This window comes from Artibeus jamaicensis, unplaced genomic scaffold, assembly GCF_021234435.1.
Source record: "Artibeus jamaicensis isolate MK-2021 breed Jamaican fruit bat unplaced genomic scaffold, CSHL_Jam_final contig_558, whole genome shotgun sequence".
Classification (NCBI taxonomy): domain Eukaryota; kingdom Metazoa; phylum Chordata; class Mammalia; order Chiroptera; family Phyllostomidae; genus Artibeus; species Artibeus jamaicensis.
In genome coordinates this window covers 4294706-4315816 of record NW_026521886.1, presented here as the reverse complement: position 1 = coordinate 4315816, position 21111 = coordinate 4294706, and the positions used below count along the sequence as shown (strand labels likewise).

The 21111-nt window shown below is 39.3% G+C and overlaps 1 protein-coding gene across 6 annotated transcripts in view; it reads left to right on the top strand.

Annotated features, from left to right (window-relative positions):
• Nucleotides 1–21111, top strand: part of KBTBD12 (kelch repeat and BTB domain containing 12) — a 112529-nt gene that overhangs the window by 64712 nt on the left and 26706 nt on the right. For 3 of the 6 annotated variants that reach the window (XM_053670274.1, XM_053670273.1, XM_037130794.2), the window contains exon 5: nt 893–1090. The exons of 1 other annotated variant lie outside the window; for it this stretch is intronic. In XM_053670274.1, the coding sequence (XP_053526249.1) occupies nt 893–1090 (198 nt within the window). Of the gene's footprint in view, nt 1–892; nt 1091–2510; nt 2666–3295; nt 3688–21111 lie in introns of those variants that run through there. 2 more of the 6 variants (XM_053670276.1, XM_053670275.1) reach the window with 2 other exon arrangements.

Genomic DNA, 21111 nt, shown 5'->3' with positions numbered 1-21111 from the left:
ATCTACCCCTTAACTTCTTTTTTAATTTCATTTAATTTTTTATTTTTCGAGAGAGGGGAAGGGAAGGAGAAAGAGTGGGAGAGAAACATCAATGTGTGGTTGCCTCTCGTGAGTCCCCTGCTGGGAACTGGCCTGCAACCCAGGCATGTGCCCTGACTGGGAATCGAACCTCGATACTCTGGTTCGCAGGCCCGCGCTCAATCCACTGAGCTACACCAGCCAGGGCTACCCCTTAACTTCTTAATGGCTAGAAATATGCCTTATCCATCTTTCTAAATTCCCTTTATCACTTAGCACATTGCCTTGCATATATTAGGTAATCAATGACTATTTATTGAATTAACTGTATCATCCAAACATGGAAGATGCACTAGACATTTAGATTTGAGGGCCTTCCTTTGACCCTCAAACCTTAAATTTACCAAAGAACTGTCCTTCCCTAATGGGGAAAATTTATGCAAAACAAGAAGAGAGAAAAAGACAGGCTTTCAATGATGAGGAATGGAGAGAACACATCTCTAGCTAGCAAGATCAGTGAAATCATTGTGAATTATCAACAGGAAGGCAGATGTCAGAGTCAAGTTACTCTCATATTCAAAGCTGGAGTGCTTATTCTAAAGGGAGTACTCATTGTGTCAACCAGTGTTGGATATTATATAGAATATAAAGCCTGCAGTGGAATCAGCATCACGCATAAGAACAAGCAGATGGAACACTGTGAGTTGAAGTGACATTAAATTAGATTATGAAGTATCTAGTAGACATCACTATTGCTTAGAAGTAGCACCCGGCAACAAAGAGAAAGGTCAGAAGGCCTAGAAACATCTGATAAAAACCATAGCAGTAAAGGGGCTATCTACAATGAAGTGTCTGTTCTTATCATTCTCTGTAGGTGGAATTGGCTGCATAGGTCGAGACAAGGGCCAGATTAGAAAGTGCCTGGATGTGGTAGAGATCTATAACCCTGATGGAGACTTCTGGAGAGAGGGCCCACCTATGCCAAGTTCCCTGCTCTCTCTTCGAACCAATTCTACCAATGCAGGAGCAGTGGATGGGAAGCTGTATGTGTGTGGAGGATTCCATGGAGCAGGTATTGATCCATTTAAAAATGTTTTATACCTTTGGTGTTGATTTGACTTCCCTTAACTAACCCAGTACAAAAAAATAAGCCTGAGAACAGCATGAGGACTGGCAAAAGCATGAATTTTAGTGTTCAGTGATCTTGAGCAACTCACCAAACCTTTGAACTTGAGTTACCACATCCACAAAATGGAACTACTACCTCCAAAGGATACCATAAGAATAAAATGAGATCTACTTTATAATGTGAATATGAGGAGACAACAGAGAGGGAAGGCCTGATTGTAGGACTGAATAATAAATATTTTTTATTTTTAATTAGACATTTAATATTCTTTTATATTAGTTTAAAATATACAACATAATGGTTAGACATTTATATAATTTATGAAGTGATCCCCCAATAAGTCTAATACCCACCTGGAACCATATATAATTATTACAATATTGACTATAATCCCTGTGCTGTACTTTTCACCCTCATGACTATTTTGTAACTACCAATTTGTACTTAATCCCTTCACATTTTTGACCCAGCTCCTCCAAAGCCTTCTAATCTAGCAACCCTCAATTTGTCCTCTGCATGTTTTAGTTGGTATGTTTTTGTTCATTTTTGTTCTTTAGAATCTACATGTAAGTGAAATCATATGGTACTTGCCTTTCTCTGTCTGACTTACAGCACTTAGCAGAACACCCTACGGAGCCATCTGTTTTCTTGTAAATGTTAACATTACATTCTTTATTATGGCCAGTCCATTGTATATATGCTCCACTTCTATTTATGGGCAGTTTAGATGGCTTCCATATCTTGACTATTGTAAATAATGCTGAATTAAATGTAGGAGTATACATGCCTTTTCTAATTAGTGTTTTGCATTTCTTTGGATAAATACCCAGAAGTGGAATTGCTGTGTCATATGCTACTACTATTTTTCACTTTTTGAGGAAACATCATACTGTTTTCCATAATGGCTACACCAATTTGCAATCCCACCAACAATGCATGAGGATTCTCTTTTCTCTGTATCCTTGTTAATACTTGTTGTTTGCTGATTAATTGATGATAGCCATCCTGACAGGCATGAAGTTATATCTAATTATGATTTTAATTTGCATTTTGCTGATATTAGTGAACTTGAGCATCTTTTATTATGTCTATTGGCCATCTTCTTTTTTTTTCTCTTTGGAAAAATGTCTGTTCAGGACCTCTGACCATTTCTTAATTAGATTGTTTGCTTCAGGAGGTTTAAGTTGTATAACTTAATAAATTTTGGATATTAATCCCTTATCAGATGTATCATTGGCAAATACCTTGTCCTATTCAATAGGCTGTCCTTTTGTTTGATTAATGGCTTCCTTTTCTGTGCAAAAACTCTTTAGTTTGATGTAGTCTCATTTACTTATTTTTTTCTTTTATTTCCTTGCTCAAGGAGACATATCCGCAAAAAATATTACTAAGAGCAAGATTGGAGAGTTTACTACCTATGTTTTCTTTCAGGAGTTTTATGGTCTCATGTCTTACATTTAAGTCATTAATCCATTTTGAGTTTATTCTTGGTATTGTACAAAGAGGAGTCTAGTTTAATTTTTATGTATCTGTCCAATTTTCCCAATACCATTTATTGAATAAACTCTATTGTATCTTTGACCATATATTAATTGACTATATAGATGTGGGTTTATTTCTGGGCTCTTTGTTATGTTTCACTGATCTATGTGTCTGTTTTCATGCCTGTATCATGATGTTTTGATGACTATAGCCTCATAGTAAAGTTTGATATCAGGTAGCATGATACCTCCAACTTTGTGCTTTCTGGGTCATTTTTAGTTCTTAAATTTTAGGATTATTTGTTCTAGCTCTGTGAAATGTGCCATGGTATTTTCATAGGTATGGCATTGAATGAATATATATAAATAAATATTCATGTCTTGGGGAGTATGGACATTTTAACAATATTAATTCTTCCTAACCATGAGCATGATATACTCTTCCATTTATTTGTATCTTCTTCAACTTATTACTTCAATGTCTTATAATATTCAGAGTATAGGTCTTTTACCTATTGGGTAAAATTTATTTCTATGTATTTTTTAAACCTCACTCAGACATGTTTCCATTGATTTTGAAAGAAAGAGGAAGGGAGAGAAAAAAGAGAGAGAGAGAGATGTGAGAAAGTAGCATTGATCTGTTGCTTCTCATATGTACCCCAACCAGGGATTGAACCCACAAACTAGGCATGTGTGTCCTGACCACGAATTGAACTGGCAACCTTTCAGTGCTTGGAATGATACTTCAACCCACTGAACCACATGGCCAGAGCCCTAGGTATTTTTTTCCATTTTTTAAATTTTATTGTCATTCAGGTACAATTGTCTGCCTTTTCCCTCCATCTCCCCCCACAACCCCAGCCGTCCCCATCTCCCTGCCCTGATTCCATTTCCCCTTGGTTTTGTCTATGTTTCCCTTACAGTTGTTCCTGAAAACCCTTCACCATTTCCCCCCATTATCCCTTCCCATCTACCTTCTGGTTACTGTTCATTTGTTCTTAATTTCAATGTCTCTGGTAAAAATTTGTTTCCTTCTTTGTTTTATTGCTTAGGTTTATGTTAAAGGTGAGATCATATGGTATCTGTCTTTCACAGTCTGGCTTCTTTCACTTAACATAATGCTCTCCAGTTCCATCCATGCTATTGCAAAATGTAGGAGCTCCTTCTTTCTTTCTGCTGTGTACTATTCCATTGTGTAAATGTACCATAGTTGTTTGATCCATTCATTTACTGATGGGCACTTAGGTTGCTTCCAACACTTGGCTATTGTAAATTGTGCTGCTATGAACATTGGGGTACATAGGTTCTTTTGGATTGGTGTTTCAAAGTTCTCAGGACATAACCTATCTGTGGAATTGGTGGTAAAAAGGAAACTCCATATTTAATTTTCTGAGGGAATTTCATATTGTTTTCCACAATGGCTGCACCAGTCTGCAATCCCAATCACTAAAGTCCCCTTATCTCCACATCCTCTCCAACATTTACTGTTTGTTGCTTTGTTTATGATGGCCATTCTGACTGGTGTGAAATGGTATATCATTGTGCTTTTAATAAGCATCTCTCTGATGGCTAGTGATGACGAACATCTTTTCATATGTCTGTGGAACTTTTGTATGTCCTCCTTGGTCTAGTGTCTGTTCAAGTCCTTTGCCCATTTTTTAATTGTTTTTTTTTTGTTTGTTTTCCTAGAATGGAGTTGTGTGCATTCTTTATATATTTTGGAGATCAAACCCTTGCCTGAGGTATCATTGGCAAATATGTTTTCCCACACAGTTGTTCTTTTTTCACTTTAATGTTCTTTTCTTTAGCTGCGAAGAAGCTTTTTATTTTGATGAGATCCCACTTATTTATTCTTTCTGTCATGTTCCTTGATTTAGAAGACATATCAGTGAAAATATTGCTGCATGGAATATCTGAGATTTTCCTGCCTATGTTCTCCAGAAGGACTTTTGTGCTGTCACAACTTATATTTAAGTCTTTTATCCATCTTAATATTATTTCAGTGTATGGTGTAAGTTGGTGGGCAAGTTTCATTTTTTTTTGCTTGTAGCTGTCCAGATATCCCAACACCATTTGTTGAAGAGGCTATTTGTACTCCATTTTATGCTTCTTCCCCCTTTGTCAAATATTAATTGACCATAGAGACTTGGGTTTATTTCTGGGCTCTCTGTTCTGTTCCATTAGTCTATGTGTCTGTTCTTACACCAGTACCAAGCTGTTTTGATTACAGTGGCCTTGTAATATAGTTTGGTATCAAGTTCTGTGATCCCTCTTACTTTGTTCTTCTTTCTCAAAATTTCTGTAGCTATTCACTGCCATTCATGATTCCATATAAATTTTTGAAGTGTTTGCTCTATATCTGTGAAGTATGCCATTGGTAATTTAATAGGTATTGCATTGAATCTATAAATTGCTTTGGGTAGTATGGACATTTTGATGATGTTAATTCTTCTGATCTATGAACACGGTATATGTTTCCACTTGTTTGTGTTTTCCTTAATTTCCTTCTTCAGTGTTGTATACTTTTCTGCATACAGGTCTTTTACCTCCTTGATTGGGTTTATTCCTAGGTATTTTATTTTTCTTGTTGCTATAAGATGATATTTTTTCCTCTGATTTCTGTTTCTGATGTTTCATTGCTGGTATACAGAAATGCCCTTGATTTCTGAATATTGACTTTGTATCCAGTGTTTTGCCCAATTCATTTATTAGGTCAAGCTGTATTTTGGTGTAGTCTATAGGATTTTCCATGTACACTATTATGCCATCTACAAACAATGACAGTTTTGTTTCCTCTTTTCCAATTTGGATGCCTTTCATTTCCTTTTCTTGTCTGATTGCTGTGGCTAAAACTTCCTACACCATGTTGAATAGAAGTGGTGAAAGTGGACAATTTTGTCTTTTCCTGATCTTAGTGGGAAAGTTTTTACTTTTTGCCCATTGTGTATGATGATGCCTGTATGTCTCTCATATATGCTCTTTATTATGTTGAGGAATGGTCCCTCTATTCCCGCTTTGCTGAGTGTTTCTATCATAAATGGGTGCTGTACCTTATCAAATGCTTTTTCCTCATCTACTCATATGCTCATGTGATTTTTGTCTTCACTTTTTATTATGTGATGTATTACATTTATTGATTTGTGAATACTGTACATTCCTTGCATCATTGGGATGAATCCCACTTGGTCGTCATGTGTGATCTTTTTAATGTAGTGCTGGATGCAGTTTGCCAATATTTTGTTGAGGATTTTAGCATCTATGTTCATCAGTGATATTGGCCTGAAGTTTTCTTTCTTGGTTGTGTCTTTATCTGGTTTGGGGATTAGGGTGATGCTGGCTTCATAAAACAAGTTTGGGAGTTTTCCAGCTTCTAGGACTTTTTAGAATAGTCTGTGAAAGATAGGGGTTAGCTCTTCTTAAATGCTTTGTAAAATTCTCCTGTGAAACTCACTGTCCAGGGCTTTTTGTGTTAGAAGTTTTTTTATTACTGCTTCAATTTTGTCAGCTGTTACTGTTCTGTTCAGGGTTCGTGCTGCTTCTTCATTAAGTTTGGACAATTATATATTTTTTGAAATTTGTCTATTTCACCTAGGTCTTCAAATTTCTTGGCATACTGTTCTTTTTTTGGCTTAAATATGTATCTTTATTTTTTTAATTTTATTTAGTTATTTTTCAAGCACAGTTTCTTGTCTATTTCTCCCATCCCAGCCCCCCCTGCCCCATCTCCCCACCTCCGTCCCATTTCCTCCCCCCTAGTCCTCATCCCTGTGTCTTTCATACTTGTTCCTCAAAATCCCTCCCCTTTTTCCCCCTTAAATTCCCTTCCCTATCCCCACTGGTCACTGCCCACTTGTTCTCTATTTCAATGTCTGTTTTTATTCTGCTTGCTTGTTTGTTTTGTTGTTTAGCTTCCTGTTAAAGGTGAGATCATATGGTATTTGTCTTTCAATGCCTGGCCTATTTCACTCAGCATAATGCTGAGTGTTCCATCAGTTCCATTCATGTTGTTGCAAAGGGTAGTAGCTTCTTCTTTCTCTCTGCTGCATAGAATTCCATTGTGTATATGTACCACAATTTTTTGATCCATTCTTCACAGTAATTTCTTACAACCCTTTGTATTCCTCTGGTATCAGTTGTAATCTCTCCTCTTTCATTCCTGTTGTTTTTATTTGGGTTCTCTCTCTCTCTCTCTCTCTCTCTCTCTCTCTCTCTCTCTCTTTTGATGAGTCTGCTTCTAAAGGTCTGTCAATTTTTTTTCTCTTTTCAAAGAAACAGCTCCTAGATTTATTGATCCTTCGAATTGTGCTTTTAGTCTCTATGTCCTTTAATTCTGCTCTGATCTTCGTAATTTTCTTCCTTCTACTTGCTCTGTGCTGTCTTTGTTGTTTTTCTTCAAGTTCTTGTAGGCATAGGGTTAGGTTGTTTTTATGAAATGTTTATATCTTTTTTAGGTAGATCTCTTATCACTATAAACTTCCCTCTAGGACTGCCTTCGCTGTGTCCAATGAGTTTTGGATTGTTGTGAGTTCATTTTCATTTGTTTCCGGAAACTTTTTGATTTCTTCCTTGATCTCATTTTTGACCCATTTATGGTTCAATATCATGCTATTCAATCTCCATGCCTTTTGCATTCTTGAGTTTTTTCCTTGAGGTTGGTTTCTAGTTTCAGTCCCTTGTGGTCAGATAAAATGCTTGCTATTCAATTTTCTTCAATTTGTTGCAGCTTGTTTTGTGTCCTATCCTGTGATCTATCTTTGAAAATGTTCCATGCTCATTTGAAAGGAATGTGTATTTTGTGTCTTTGGTATGAAAGATTTGAGATATATATATTCCCTTTGATCGAGAGCGTCATTCAGTGCCATGATATTCTTGTTGATACCTTATTTGAAAGAACTATCCATTGTTGATAAATGGGTGTTAAAATTCCCTACTATAATTTTGTTGCTGTCAATATTTTTCTCAAAGTCCTACAAGATTTTCTGTATATATTTGGCTGTTCCCATGTTGGGTGCATATATGTTTATGTTTATATCTTCTTGATGGATTCTTCCCTTGAGTATTATGAAGTGTCCTTTTGGGCCCCTTTTTATGGGCTTGTTTTGAAGTCTATTTTGTCTGATATGAGTATTGCTACCCCAGCTTTTCTTTCCTGTCCATTTACTTACAACATTTTTTTTCCAACTTTTAACTTTCAGTCTGTGCAGGTCTTTTTTTTTGGGGGGGGTAGGTCTTTTGTAAGCAGCATATGTGTGGGTCATGCTTTCTTATCCATTCAGCTAATCTATGTCTTTTGATTGGAGCATTTAATCCACTTACATTTAAGGTTATTATTGATAGGTACTTATTTATTACCATTTTACTTCCTTCTTAGCTGTGTTCCTCTCTCTTCCTTTTCTTAATGCAATCTATTTAGTATATCTTCTAGTACTAGTGTGTTGGAGGTGTATTTTTTGAGCCTTCTTTTGTCTGAAAAATTCCTTATTTCACCTTCTATTTTACAAGAGAGCCTTGCTGGGTAGAGTACTCTTGGTTGTAGACCTTTGCCTTTCATCACTTGGAATATTTCTTTCCATTCCCTTCTGGCTTATGGTATTTCCATTGATAAGTCAGCTGCTAACCCTATAAGGGCTCCCTTCTATGATACTTCCTGTTTCTCCCTTGCTGCCTTTAAGATTCTCTCTTTGTCTTGGAATTTTGCCACTTTGATTATGATGTGCCTTGGAGTGAGCCTCTTTGGATTTCTCTTGATGGGACCTTCTGTGCTTCCTGGATTTGTGTGACTTTTTCTCTCATCAATTTGGAGAAGTTTCCCATCATTACTTTTTCAAAGAGTTTTTCCATCCCTTGTTCTTCTTCTTCCTCTTCTGGTATCCCTATTATACAGATATTATTACATTTCATGTTGTCCTGAAGTTCCCTTAACACTTCTTCATTCTTTCTGAGTCACTTTTCCTTTTCTTGCTCTTTCAGAGTGTTTTTCTCTACCTTGTCCTTCAGCTCACTAATCCAATCCTCTGCTTCATTTAGCCTGATTTTCATTCTTCATACTGTGTTCTTCAATTCAGAAATTTATCCTCATTTCCTCTCAGCCCTTGGTGATACTTTCTATTTCCTTTTTCATGTTGTTTTAGTTTGCAGAGAGTTCATCATAGTTTCCCTATAGTTTTTGATACTTCTCAGTGAGATCATTGAACTTCCTTGTAACCACTGCTTTGAACTCAATATCTAAAAGTTGACTTGCTTGTTTCATTTATCCTTCTTTCTGAAGTTTCCTCCTTTCCTTTAATTTGGTGTTTATTTTTTAATATATTATATTGATTATACTATTATAGTTGTCCTGTTCCCCCCCTTCACTCCTCTCCACCCTGCACACCCTCTCCCACCCACATATCCCCACTTTAGTTTATGTCCATGTGTCATACATATAAGTTCTTTGGCTTCCACATTTCCCATACTATTCTTACCCTCACCCCATCTATTTTCTACCTATCATCTATGCTACTTATTCTCTGTCCCTTATTCCCCCCTCTCCTCCTCTCACTCCCCTGTTGCTAATCATCCATTAGCAACAGGTAATCATCCATTCCTCTGCTTCCTCTGATCACTTGGTAATCATCCATTACCAAGTGATCTCCATTTTTGTGGTTCTATTCCTGTTCTACTTGTTTGCTCAGTTTGCTTTTTGTTTTACGTGTGATTGTTAATAATTGTGAGTTTGTTGTCATTTTACTATACATGTTTTTTTATCTTCTTTTTCTTAGATAAGTCCATTTAAGATATAAGGGCTTAGTGATGATGAACTCCTTTAAATTGCCCTTATCTGGGAAGCACTTTATCTGCCCTTCCATTCTAAATGAAAGCTTTACTGGATAGAGCAATCTTGGATGTAGGTCCTTGCCTTTCATGACTTGGAATACTTCTTTCCAGCCCCTTCTTGCCTGTAAGGTCTCTTTTGAGAAATCAGCTGACAGTCTGGTGGGCACTCCTTTGTAAGTAACTGCCTCCTTATCTCTTGCTGCTTCTAGAATTTTCTCCTTAATTTTAATCTTGGGTAATATAATTATGATGCGCCTTAGTATATTCCTGCTTGGGTCCAACCTCTTTGGGAGTCTATGAGCTTCCTGGACTTCCTGAAAGTCTATTTCCTTCGCCAGATTGAGGAAGTTCTCCTTTATCATTTGTTCAAATAACTTTTCCACTTGTTGCTCTTCCTCTTCCCTTTCTGGTACCCCTATAATTAAGATGTTGGAACATGTAAAGATGCCCAGGAGGTTCCTATGCCTTTCCTCATGTTTTTGAATTCTTGTTTCTTCATTCTTTTCTGATTGAATGTTTCTTTCTTCCTTCTGGTCCATTCCATTGATCTGATTCCCAATTTCCTTCCCATCACTATTGGTTTTATGTACATTTTCCTTTACTTCACTTAGCATAGCCTTCATTTTTTTATCTAGTTTGTGACCAAATTCAACCAATTCTGTGAGCATCCTGATCACCAGTGCTTTGAACTGTGCATCTGATAGGTTAGCTATCTCTTTGTCACTTAGTTTTATTTGCTCTGGAGATTTTTTCTTTTTTTATTGATTATGCCATTACATTTGTTCTATTCCACACCCGTTCCCCTCCACCCAAAACACGCCTCCCGCACCATTCCCCCACTTTAGTTCATAAACACGTGTCTCAAGTTCTTTAGATTCTGTATTTCCTCTACTATTCTTACCCTCCCCCCTGTCTATTTTCTATCTACTGTCTATGCTACTTATTTTCTGTACCTTCTTCCCCCTTCTCCTTCTCCTACTCCCCTGTTGCTAATCCTCCATGTGATCTTCATTTCTATGATTCACTCCTGATCTAGCTGTCCTCTTAATTTGCATTTGTTTTAGGCATGGTTGTTAATAACTGTGAGTTTGCTGTCCTTTCACTGTTCATCTTTTTTAGCTTCTTTTTTTTAGGTAAGTTCCTTTAACATTTCATATAATAAGGGCTTGGTGATGATGAACTCCTTGAACTTGATCTTATCTGAGAAGCACTTTATCTGCCCTTCCATTCTAAATGAAAGCTTTTCTGGATAGAGCAATCTTGGTTGTAGGTCTTTGGATTTCATGACTTGGAATACTTCTTTCCAGCCCCTTCTTGCCTGTAAGGTCTCTTTTGAGAAATCCGCTGACAGTCTGATGGGAACTCCTTTGTAGGTGACTGTCCCCTTATCTCTTGCTGCTTCTAGGATTCTCTCCTTCATTTTAATCTTGGCTAATGTAATTATGATGTGTGTTGGTGTGTTCCTTCTTGGGTCCAACTTCTTTGGAACTCTCTGAGCTTCCTGGATTTCCTGGAAGTCTATTTCCTTTGCCAGATTGGGGAAATTCTCCTTTATTATTTGTTCAAATAAGGGTTCCACTCGTCACTGTTCCTCTTCCCTTTCTGGTACTCCTATAATTCGAATGTTGGAGCATTTAAATATGTCCTGGAAGTTCCTAAGCCTCTCCTTTTTTTTTTTTTTTGGAATTCTTGTTTCTTTATTCTTTTCTGTTTGATCATTTTTTCTTTCCTTCTACTCCCTTGATTTGAATCCCAGTTTCCTTTCCATTACTATTGGTTTCCTGTGCATTTCCCTTCATTTCAATTAGTTTAGCCTTTGTATGTTCCTCTAATTTGTGACTAAAATCAACCAGTTCTGTGAGCAACCTGATCACCAGTGTTTTGAACTGTGCATCTGAAAGTTTTGCTATTTTTTGGTCACTTAGATTTATCGCTTCTGGGGCTCTGAGTTGTTCTTGAGCCATGTTTTTATCTGTTTGTGCCTATTATGTATGGGGAGCGGAGCCTTAGTTATTTACCAGGGTGGGGCCACTCAGTTCGCTGGTTTGTGATAGTGTATATGGGGGCTGGGTCAGAGAGGGAGCAATGGTGGTCCTCTCTGCTCGCCCAGTCCAACCCACCGCTTGCCCCTGCCTGTTCATCCCAGCAGAAATGTGCGAGCCTGCCGCCCTGTGCTGTGCGGTCTCAATGCTCAGCTCTTCACTGGTTTATCTGCACGCAAATGCTCAACCAACCGCAGACAGCCAGCTGTGCCTCTTCCCTGTGTCCACCTGTAGCTAGCCCGCACCTCGGATCCATGCCTTCGGCTGCTTGCGCACCACCCCAGTCGGGGATCTTTTTGGCCAACCCACTCCTCTGCTGGCTTTGCCCCTCTTACCGGTTTAGCTGAGCATTTTGTTGTTTTTGGACTCTGTATTGTAGATTTTCTGTTTGGTTTGGTTGCATTTATTGTTGTTAAAACTTTATTGTTTTTAGATTTGGTTGTGCGTGAATGCAAGGTGTTTCCACCTACACCTCCATCTTGACGGAAGTCTCCTGCTCTGGAGTTTTTATCTGTTCTTTTGTTTGGGCCATTTTTTGTCTTGACACACCTGTTATATAGTGAGATTTAGAACCTTAGGTGTTCGCCCAGGTAGGTTAACCCAGTAGCTGTGCTGTGATACTGTGTGGCAGGGAGGGATCTGAGAGGAAACAATGGCCCTTGCTCCTCTCTCTGCCAGATTTCTGTCTCTTCTTCCACTTCCCCCAAGCAAACTGGGCCTTCTGGTGGTAATTCCCATGTAGGTGGGCTTGTGTACATTCTAGCATCCTGTGGGTCTCTCCAACAAACTCTCCTGTGATGCTGGGTTGTTTCTCCCGCACCTCAACCCTTACAGGTGTTTTCGGTTGGTGTTTTGAGCCTTTATTTCCCTGCACTGTGACCCAGGGTAGTGCATTCTGTCTTGTTCCCCAGTTTTGCCTGGTTTATCTGTGCATAAATGTGGGACCACATGGTTTGCCAGCTGCCTTGCACCTGCAACCCTCACAATCCCCAAGGTTTCTGGGTCCACCTGTTGCCATCTTGCACACCTGGGGTCTGCCATCCTCTGCCTTGCCATGAGCCCTCTCTGTCCTGGCTGCCCAACTTCACCCATCCTAGTTGTTTGGATTAATTTGTCTATTTTAACACCTTGGTTGTCAGACTTTCATAAAGTTACATGTTCTGTCAATACTTGTTTTTTTGTTTGTAAATTGTCCTTATTTTGGTTCTGCAAGTAGGCACAGTGTGTCTTCCTATGCCTCTGAGGTTTGTTTCTTTGTCTTCCCAATGTTTATAAGACACTACTTGTTAGGCTCTGCTTCTTAAAATAATCTGTTCTCACTCCCTGAGTTTGTGGTATGAACTTCTATGGTAGGAGACCCTTGAGATTCAGTGGTGCAGTCTCCTTGATCTCCTGAACTCGCTGCTCTTGGGATGCCATTTGTGTTGGCTCTCTGGATGTATTTTGGTTTTGGTTGTTTTTGGATCATTCTTTGGTGGGTCCTTCCCTCCAGATGGTTTACTGAGGGTCACTCTCCACTCCACATCTTGCATGCTGTTGTGCAGGTGCTGCCAGAAGAAACCTACAAAATCCAGGGAACAAACCCACATCCACAAAAATATTTCCCACCACAATCTCATTATCAACAACAAATGAACCAGTATTAATAATGGTATAAAGAGACTAAGACTTTTATAAGAAAGGAGAGAGATAAACTATAATATAAATTCTAGTGACTTAATCCGCACAAACTTGCTAGACAAGAAATGAATGTTAAAAAGCTATGCAGGAAAGAAAATATCACTAATCATGGAGAAGACTACAGTGGATTTTGTCTTGGTAGCCTCTAGTATTTACCAGTGTTTTTTTTTTCTTTCTGGATCTGCTTCTGTTGGTGTCAGACACTGACCCCATCTGACCTTAAGCAGCCCGCTCTGAGACTGCCAGACCGTTGGTGTCTCCAGCTGTCTCCTTCAGTTGTTAATTAGTCACTTTGCACTGAGTATTCTTAAGCCCCATAGGGTGGGACAGAAATCTTCCTGGGGTTGGGGCTATTATTTCCCCTCAGGTTGCTGCTGCCCAGAGGGGAGTGATGTGCCTGAGCAGATTGGCTGCTGCAGTATGGGAGATGACTCAGCACTGGGGGCCCAGCAGCCACCCTCTTGGTTCTCACCCCTAAACCTCCATCTCCAGACTCCCCTCAAGTGTCTAATCCACTCTGCCTTGCCTTTGCCAGAGATTTACGTCTGTGGATGTCTCCTTTAGTTATTAATCTAGTCTCTTTGTGTTCAGCAGTCAGGCTTAAGCACCACAGAGCCAGGGCAGAGTCTTTCTTGGGGCTGGGGCTGTTGTTTCTCCTCAGGCTGCTGCTGCTTGGAGGGGAATGGTCTGCCTGTGCATGAAAGCTGCCACTGTTTGGGGGATGACTCAGCACTGGGTTCCCTGTGGCTACCGTCTCTGCGCTCTCCCCAAAACTTCCATCCCCAGCCTCTCCTGAGGTGTCTCCAGCCCATTCTGCTCCTGCCTTTGCTGGAACCCCAAGTAAGTGATAGCAAATTAATATTAGTGTGTTGGCCCTTTAAATAGCTCTTTGCATCTCCAGCCATCCATCTCTGGCAGAGAGCAACCCTGCCACTTTTCACCACTGGTTGTTAACTGTGTACTTTTGGGACTCTTGTGTTATAGTCTGGGGTCCCAGTTTAGGATTTAGGCACCATTCTTCTCAGGGAAGTCTAACCTGTAGCTTAATTATTTCTCCAGTGCTGCTACCTGTGGTCACCCATCCAGCACTCTCGAGTCTCCACTATACTCCTTACCAAACAGGTTGTGCTAAAACTGGTTATTCTGTCTGTATGAGGTTATAAGGCTTCTCTCTCACTTGCCTCGGCCCGCGAGGCAGTCAACGGGGTCCGCCGATATACCTGTAATGGATGAAGGGGGATGGGACAGGAGGCGCGAAGAATGGCAGCAAGACAAAGGATTCTGATCAAGCTGCAAATTTATTTCAAAATGGAGGGAGTTATATAGAGGAGGGCAGTGGAGGAAGCGCAGTGGATAGGTGGCTTCAAGGCGTGCTCTAGCCTGCGATTGGCCGGGGGATGCATGGCGGGCGTGTGATCAAGGCACTGATTGGTGTGCCACCCGCATGTCCAGGAGGGGGAGTTTCTATGGCTCCTGACTGCAACATCCTGTTATTCAGGCGCAACCTTCAGGTCGGATTGTATCAGCCTGTTTCAGGCTTATCCCAGCCCCCAACACTCACTATTGTTCAGTTGTTAACAAACAGTTTAGTTAACAACTAAACTAGGTGATTTTTCCAGTTTAGTTGTAATTCCAGATTGGTCCCAGGAGGAGGTTAGTGTGGCTTCCACTCACTACTCTGCCATCTTGCCACTTCCAAATCCACCACTTATTACTGGAGAAAATGTAACTATTAACTTTGGCAATAGCTTGAAAGCAATATCATGAGTAAATCTTGTTCTCGTCCCACAAACTTGCAGCAATGCAGCAGTTGTGATTGTGTCTCCTTTCTAACAAATCCTAAAGGGCAGCCATCTTGCTTCCTTCTCCCTCTCCTTCTATTTGTGACATGTTTCTCCTCATTTCAGCTCTCTCTCTCTGTTTGTTTCTATGCATTAGGTAGATCTGCTATGACTCCCAAACCTGTCAGGCTGGGCTTATGTAGTTAAGTGTTTTTAGGTACCCAAAGCCCATAAATGGGCTTCATGATCACCTGAGCTGGGTGCTCCATCAGTGTCCCTTGTGTTGGTTGTATGTACCCTTCTGTTGCTGGTTGTGTTTACCCTCCTGTTGTAGTTGAGCACTGATTATTCTTGACATATCAGTGTGTGAGACTGACACTTAGACTGACTAAGTGAGGATTGGCCATGACCACAGGATACAAACTGCTGTGTGGGTGAACACCACACAAAACAGGATTTTCCCATGTGGGCTCTGGTGTCTGCCAAGACCACCCTTTGGATATGCACCTTGTGGAACTAATCAGGTAGTGTTCTTTTGTCATCTCAAGCCAGCCATTTGGTGTTTTGTCCAGTGCAGGCCAATGTTGGCTACTACCTGTGACTGGCTCTGAAGATTTACAGAGCAATCTTCATTTGGTTAGCTCCATATGATGGACCTGGAGGCATATGGGAAAGACCACACTGGTACTGGCAGTTACCAGTACCTGGCCTGGTACAGTCATTGAAAGGTGCAGGTCACCTGCTGGCTGCTCATGAGGAGCCTCAGGTAGTATAAGATTGGGATGAAGCAGGATCCCAGGGAATCACCAGTGTGGGGCAAGTGGTGTTCACCTGGTTAATGCAGATTCAGATTTAGCACCATTACTGTGCCTGTGGCCACTGAGCAAAAGGCAAAGGGTACAACAAGGCCAGCCACCAGCCACCTGGGACCACGGACCTTTGAGAATGTTTCAACAAATACTGCAACACAAAGCTAAGGCCAGCTCCCTGTTGCTGAAAGACCCTGTAGGATTACATGGTTTGGGCAGGGCCCCATGGAGTCATCAGGGTGGAGTTAGTGGCATTCATAGGGCCAATTAATGCAGATTTATATTTGGTTGTGCCAGTGGGGGCTCAACACAGGAAAGATTGTGCTTACCTGCCAGTTTTGTTGGCAAAGGGCTCAACACAGGAACAATGGCAACTGTTTCTCCAGCACTTGCCCTGAAGCCATACAATTCAGTTTTTTATTGTATGTCCCTAGTAACTCCCAAGTAACTTGGGCTTCACTGAAGCCCAAGATGAGTGCATGCGAGTGAGCATATCTATGTGAAGGCCCCTTAATAGGACACCGGGATTTCCAGCAGCCTTCCCTATCTCCTGGACAGATAGTATCTCCACTGGTTTTCATAGCCATATGTCATGGGGGCTACTCTTCCCAGCACTGTGCTCTGAGCTGGGGACCCCAGTGTGGGACTGGGGCCTCTCATTCCTCAGGGGAAACTCTGCAGCTGAGATACCACTCCTGCCTGATTTTTAACTATCAAACCTGGGTGTGACACCAGGCTATTTCATGCCTATCAGGCTCAACTTTGCTTCTTCTTTACATCCTTTTGTCCAGCTAGTCTTCAGATGGTCCTCCAGGTTGATTGTTCAACAATGTAGTTTCATTTTGATGTGGTCATGGGAGATGGCAAGCACAGCTTTTACCTACTCCACCTTTTTTATCAGAGCTCTAAAGGAGAAATTTCAAAATGTACAAACTGGTAGAAATAGAATATCCAAAAGCCTTAGGTTTTATCTCTGTCTTTATTGGTCAAGTGAACTTGCTCCCAGAAAACCCTCTTATCCCTTCTCCACTACTACTACTTAAAATAAATTACCTGAAGGAATTTCTAAAATAATACCTAATGTATATATTTATTACTAAACCTAGTTTCCACATAGCTAATCATAGCATCATTGCAATCTATACTGTGGATTTATAATTTTTATTTTAACTGGTACATTTTATGCACAAACCTAATATGCAACTCTATCCATAGTCTGATAGTTGTATCAGTAAACAGGGCAGAATGCAGTTATATTCAAAATGACTATTTAATTCTAACCTCAATAATAGAAGCATTAGGCTAATACATAATCAATGTATAATATGCCTCAAGAGCACTTAAAATTTTGGAAGTCTGCCAGATTAAAATAAAGCTAATGAAACTGCAGGAAAGTAAAACCTTTTATAAAACTACCTTCATTTTTAAAGCACATAAGTTAAAACACACACAAAAAAAGTTTTTCACTGCAAAATAAAGGAGACTTAGGAAATATGTGAACCAAATGCAAACAATGAGCCCTATTTGACTCTTGATTCAAACAAATTTTTTGTAAAAAGGTATTTTTCTGGGAAATTTGAATATAGACTCAAGTGTTAAATGATCATGAGAAATTGTTCATTTCATTAGGTTATGATAATATTGGCATTGTAGTTTTAAATGAAAGAAAAGAAAAAAATATTCTTTTTTTTTAGAATCCATGTCTTTTTTTAAAAATTATTTATTTATTTATTTATCTGTAGAGGAAAAGGGAAAGAGGGAGAGAAATATCAATGTATGGTTGCCTCTCATGCATCCCCCATCAGAAACTGGCCTGCAACCCAGGCATGTGCCCTGACTGGGAATTGAACCATGATCCTCTGGTTCGCAGGCCTGTGCTCAACCCACTGAGCTACACCACTCAGGGCCCATGTCTTTTTTTTTTAATTTAATTATCATTCAAGTACAGTTTTCTGTCTTTCACTCCCATAAAATATTTTTAACAGTTAGAACTTATCTAGAAACATTTGTGAATGAAATGATATGATATCTGAAATCTGCTTTACTCCAGCAAATGTTTTTTTAAGTGAATGGGGTAGGAGTAACCTCAAAAAATTAAAATAGATCTGCCTTTCACCCAGCAGTCTCACTTCTGGGAATATATCCAAAGGAACCCAAAACACTAATTTGGAAGAAAAGAAGCACCCCTGTGTTCACTGCAGCATTATTTACAATTGCCAAGACATAGAAAGAGCCTAAATATCCATCAATAGATGATTGTCTAAAAAAGCTATGAGACATTTACACAATGGATTCCCTCACTTTTTTTTAAGATTCTATTTATTTATCTTTAGAGGGGAAGGGAAGGAGAGAGGGAGAGAAACGTCGATGTAGGGTTGCCTTTTGTGCATCCCCTGCTGGGAACTGGCCTGCAGGGAATCGGCCTGCAACCCAGGCATGTGCCCTGACTGGGAATCGAACCGCAATTGTCTGGTTCGCAGGCCCGCGCTCAATCCACTGAGCTACACCAGCCAGGGCTGAGACATTTACACAATGGAATACTTCTCAGCCATAAAAAAGAAAATTTTATCCTTTGCAACAGTATGGGTGAGCCTGAAGAACATTATGCTAAGTGAAATAAAGCAGTCAGAGAAAGAAAAATCCCATATTATTTTACTCATATGTGGAATATAATCAACAAACTGAACTAATAAGCAAAACAGAAATAAGTTCATAGATGGAGAGCAGATGACAGCTACTGGGGGAGTGGAGCTTAGTGGTAAAGGGATCAAGTAAAAAGGAAAAAGTATTCATGGACATGGACAACAGTGTGATGATTGCTGGGGGGAGGTTAGTATAAGGGAGCTAAATAGTAATGGAAAAAAACAATAAAGATTAAATCAAAAAATAAAATAAAGTGAACAGGGTAGGAGGTCTGAGAATAGATTTTCCAACATAGGCAAATGTTGAAAATTATTAAAGCTGGACAATGAGTACATGGGGATGTGTACGAGGTCCAGCAGAAGTAACACCTACTTGATGTGATATGTAGCATATTACTATGAATGTAATAATTTATTTGAACAATTTACCTAAAATGACATATGGTATGCCTGAATATGATATTGTTGTTACAGAATTACATGCTTATGATTTGTAATAAAAGATTTTCTAATAAAAAATGGGTGTTTTGCTTACTGTCAACAATAGATAGATCTTCCAAAAAAAATATCAACAAGGATATTGTGGAATTGAATGATGAACTATATCAAATGGACTTAACTGCTATATATGGAAACATTCATCCCAAAGAAGCAAAATACACATTTTTTCCTAATGCACATGGAACATTTTCAAAGATAGACCACATGATGGTACACAAAACGAGCCTTAACAAATTCAAGAGAATTGAAAGCATATCAAGCTTTTTCTTGGGTCACAATGGCTTGAAACTAGAAACTAACTTCAATGAAAAAAATCAAACACATTCAAGTGCATGGAAACTGAATACTATGCTATTAAACAATGATAAGATAGTAATGAAATCAAGGAAGAAATCAAAAAGGTTCTGGAAATGAGACCAATGGAACAGAACAGAGAGCCCAGAAATCAACCCAACTCTCTACAGTCAATTAATATTTGACAAAGGGGGCAGTAACATAAAATGGAGTAAAGATAGCCTCTTCAGCAAATGGTGTTGGGAGAACTGGACAGCTATGTGCAAAAAAATGAAACTTGAGCACCAACTTACACCATACACCAAAATAAATTCAAGGTGGATAAAAGAGTTAAATATAAGGTGTGACACCATTAAAGTCCTAGAGGAGAACATTGGCAACAAAATATCAGATATTCCATGCAGCCACATTTTTACTGATATGTCCCCTACAGCAAGGAATATAAAGGAAAGAATAAACATATGGGACCTCATCAAAATAAAAAGCTTCTGCATGGCTAAACAAAACAGTATTAAATTAAAAAGACAACCAACTGTATGGGAAAACATATTTGCCAATGATACCTCAGACAAAGGTTTAATCTCCAAAATATACAAAGAACTTACACGACTCCACTCTAGGAAGACATCGAACCCAATTAAAAAATGGGAAAAGGACTTGAACAGACACTTCTCTAAAGAGGACATACAGAATATCCAGAGACACATGAAGAGATGCTCAATATCGTTAGCTATCAGAGAGATGCAAATTAAAACCACAATGAGATACCACTTTACACCAGTCAGGATGGCTATAATAAACAAAGCAACAAACAACAAATGTTGGAGAGGTTGTGGGGAAAAGGGGACCTTAGTTCACTGTTGGTGGGATTGCAGACTGGTACAACCATTATGGAAAACAGTATGGAATTTTCTCAGAAAAATAAAAATCGACCTGCCTTTTGACCCAGCAATTCCCCTGCTAGGATTATATCCCAAGAATCCTAAAACATCAATTCCAAAGAACCTATGCACCTCAATGTTCATAGCAGCACAATTTACAATAGCCAAGAGATGGAAGCAACCTAGGTGCCCATCAGTAAACGAATGGATCAAAAAATTGTGGTACATATACACAATGGAATTCTATGCAGCAGAGAGAAAGAAGGAGCTCCTACCCTTTGCAACAACATGGATGAAACTGGAAAGCATTATGCTGAGTGAAATAGGCCAGGCATTGAAGGACAAATACAATATGATGTCACCTTTGACAGGAAGCTAAACAACAAAACAAACAAGCAAGCAGAATAAAAACAGACACTGAAATAGAGAACAAGTGCACAGCGACCAGAGGGGAGAGGGAAGGGAATTTAAGGGGGAAAATGGGGAGGGATTTTGAGGAACAAGTATGAAAGACACAGGGATGAGGACTGGGGGGGGGAATGGGAGGGAGGGGGGAGATGGGGCAGGGGGGTGGGATGGGAGAAGTAGATAAAAAAATGTACTTGAAAAATAACTAAATAAAATTTATTTTTAAAAAAGTTTCTGGAAAAATGAAAATGAACACAAAGAACCCAAAGCCTATGGGACACAGCAAAGGCAGTTCTAAGAAGCAACTTCATACCAACACAGGCCTACATAATAAATATAGAAATATTTCAAATACACAATCTAACCCTACAAAAACTGTAGGAACAACAACAAATAAAGCCCAACACTAGTAGAAGGAGGGAAATAATCAGGATCACAGCAGAACTGAATGACATAAAGACTAAAAGAATTGTTCAAAGGATCAATGAATCCAGGGTCCGATTCTTTGAAAAGATGAAAACAAAACTGACAAACACTTAACCAGACTCATCAAGAGGAAAAGAGAGAAACCAAAATAAATAAAATCAGGGGAAAAACACAACTGAACCAAAGAAATACAAAGGGTTGTA